General features: G+C 43.8%; 1 protein-coding gene across 1 annotated transcript in view; it reads right to left on the bottom strand.

Annotated features, from left to right (window-relative positions):
• Nucleotides 1-1,253: 1,253 nt before the first annotated feature.
• The window catches only part of LOC119298998 (glycine-rich protein 5-like), a 1,579-nt gene continuing 950 nt past the window's right edge, over nt 1,254-1,882 (bottom strand). Inside the window, exon 2 of the mRNA XM_037576312.1 lies at nt 1,254-1,882. Within this exon, the coding sequence (XP_037432209.1) occupies nt 1,550-1,882 (333 nt within the window). The 3' untranslated portion in view covers nt 1,254-1,549.

The following is a 1,882-nucleotide window of genomic DNA, read 5'->3' as shown; positions in this document are numbered from 1 at the left end:
ACTTCGAACGGCCTAGACATCAACATCTGGCCCACGGCCGCCCTCGCCATCCTTTGGAAGCTCTGGGACTCTCGTAACGCCCAGATGTTCCGCTCTGAGACTCACTCAGCTATGGAAACAGGTACTCGACCCGCTAGTCAACAACCCGAAACAGCTACTCCCTCCGGTCCTTTTTATTCCGCGTATTAGATTTCTGTCAAGTCAAACATTGCAAAGTTTGACTAAATTTATATTAAAAAATATCAACATCTACAATACCAAATATATATATACCATCCAACTACATTTCATAATGAATCTAAAAATATTGATTAAGCAATGTCAATGTTGATATTTTTTCCTATAAATTTGGTCAAAGTAGAGATACTTTGACTTCGGACAAAACTTATATGCAGACTAAAAAGGATTGAAGAGAGTACTACACGTTATGTCAGCATTGACAAGACCTGTACCGGATTATCAGCCAAACGAGGGGGCACTAGAGCACTGGAGGATGGATCTAGTAAATTGATTGGTACAAGATACATGCTGCACTACGACAGAAAAGAAATAAGAACGGAAAGAAATAGTCTGAACGATGTACTAGTAAATTCACATGCTCCTGGTGTGAATAGTAAGATAAAAAAAATAAAAATATATTTCAAAAACAATTCAATTTCTTTGTGGCATACTTTAAAAAATGTTTGTTGTGCATTCAAACTTTCATCATGAAATGACATTGATGGAAGGCGTGGTAAAAAAAATAAAATCGACGCTTTAAAAATGTTACTTACAAACACATTTTGGAGCTTTGATTTTGTTTTTTTCGCAACGGCTTCGACCAATGTGATTTCATGATGAAATATTGTATGCACAACAAACATTTCTGAAAGTATGCCACAAAAAATTCAGAAATTTTTGAAATATTATTTTATTTTATTAATTTTACTGTTCACACCAGGAACATATGAGCTCAGATGTAGAAAGGTACTTTTGAGATTTTCCATAGCTTCGCCTCCCATCCACCCTCGCACTGCACTTTATACCGAAGAACACGTGCCCAAGTTTGGTTTACAGTGATTAAACACTGTTTACATGTTGAGCACTCTCAGGCGCAAACTACACACAATCTGGAGTTCTGGAGTCCGGACACTGAGTAGAGATTTTAGGCCGTCAGCCGGTTGAGCAGCCGCCGTAAGCTTTTGCATTGCATGTCGTTCCTTCTTACTATGCTTGCTCTGTTCTGAACATCCTGAACTTTGAACACTTGCAGGTAGCTTCTGAAGTTTTATTTACTTGTACCAAATTTATATTTCAAAATCACTGGAACATACACTGGCATGGACCAAGACATACAAGATGCTCATATATTACCATCAGTTCCATCACCAACGTACATGCGCGAGAATACGTCTCCCTGAGAGAACAGGAGACACAAGAAAATACTAGTGGTGAGATTCTACAAGGGAAAAATATGTTTCATCACACGTACTGCTCACATCGACAGAATACTATGACGACCAACGGCCCTCAGCAGAACAGAGCTGAGCCAAACGTACATACTGCAACATCAGTGGCCGCCGCCGATCCCGCCACCGCCACCTTTGCCGATCCCGAAACCGAATCCGCCTCCCTTGCCAAAGCCTCCGCCAAAACCGCCGCCTCCGCCGTCTCCACCGCCAAAGCCGCCCCCTAGTCCACCACCTTTGCCAAAGCCGCCACCGAGACCCCCACCCTTTCCAATGCCACCACCGAGTCCATGGCCGATGCCGCCTCCGAGCCCGCCTCCATTTCCAAGACCACCACCATTGCCATACCCGCCACCGGCACCACCACCGAGTCCTCCACCGTTGCCGATGCCGCCGCCAAGACCTCCGCCTTTACCGAATCCACCGCCGATGCC

The sequence above is a fragment of the Triticum dicoccoides genome, chromosome 5A (genome assembly GCF_002162155.2).
Source record: "Triticum dicoccoides isolate Atlit2015 ecotype Zavitan chromosome 5A, WEW_v2.0, whole genome shotgun sequence".
Taxonomy (NCBI): Eukaryota; Viridiplantae; Streptophyta; class Magnoliopsida; order Poales; family Poaceae; genus Triticum; species Triticum dicoccoides.
The sequence above is the reverse complement of the archived record's forward strand: the minus strand, read 5'-3'. Positions and strand labels throughout refer to the sequence as shown.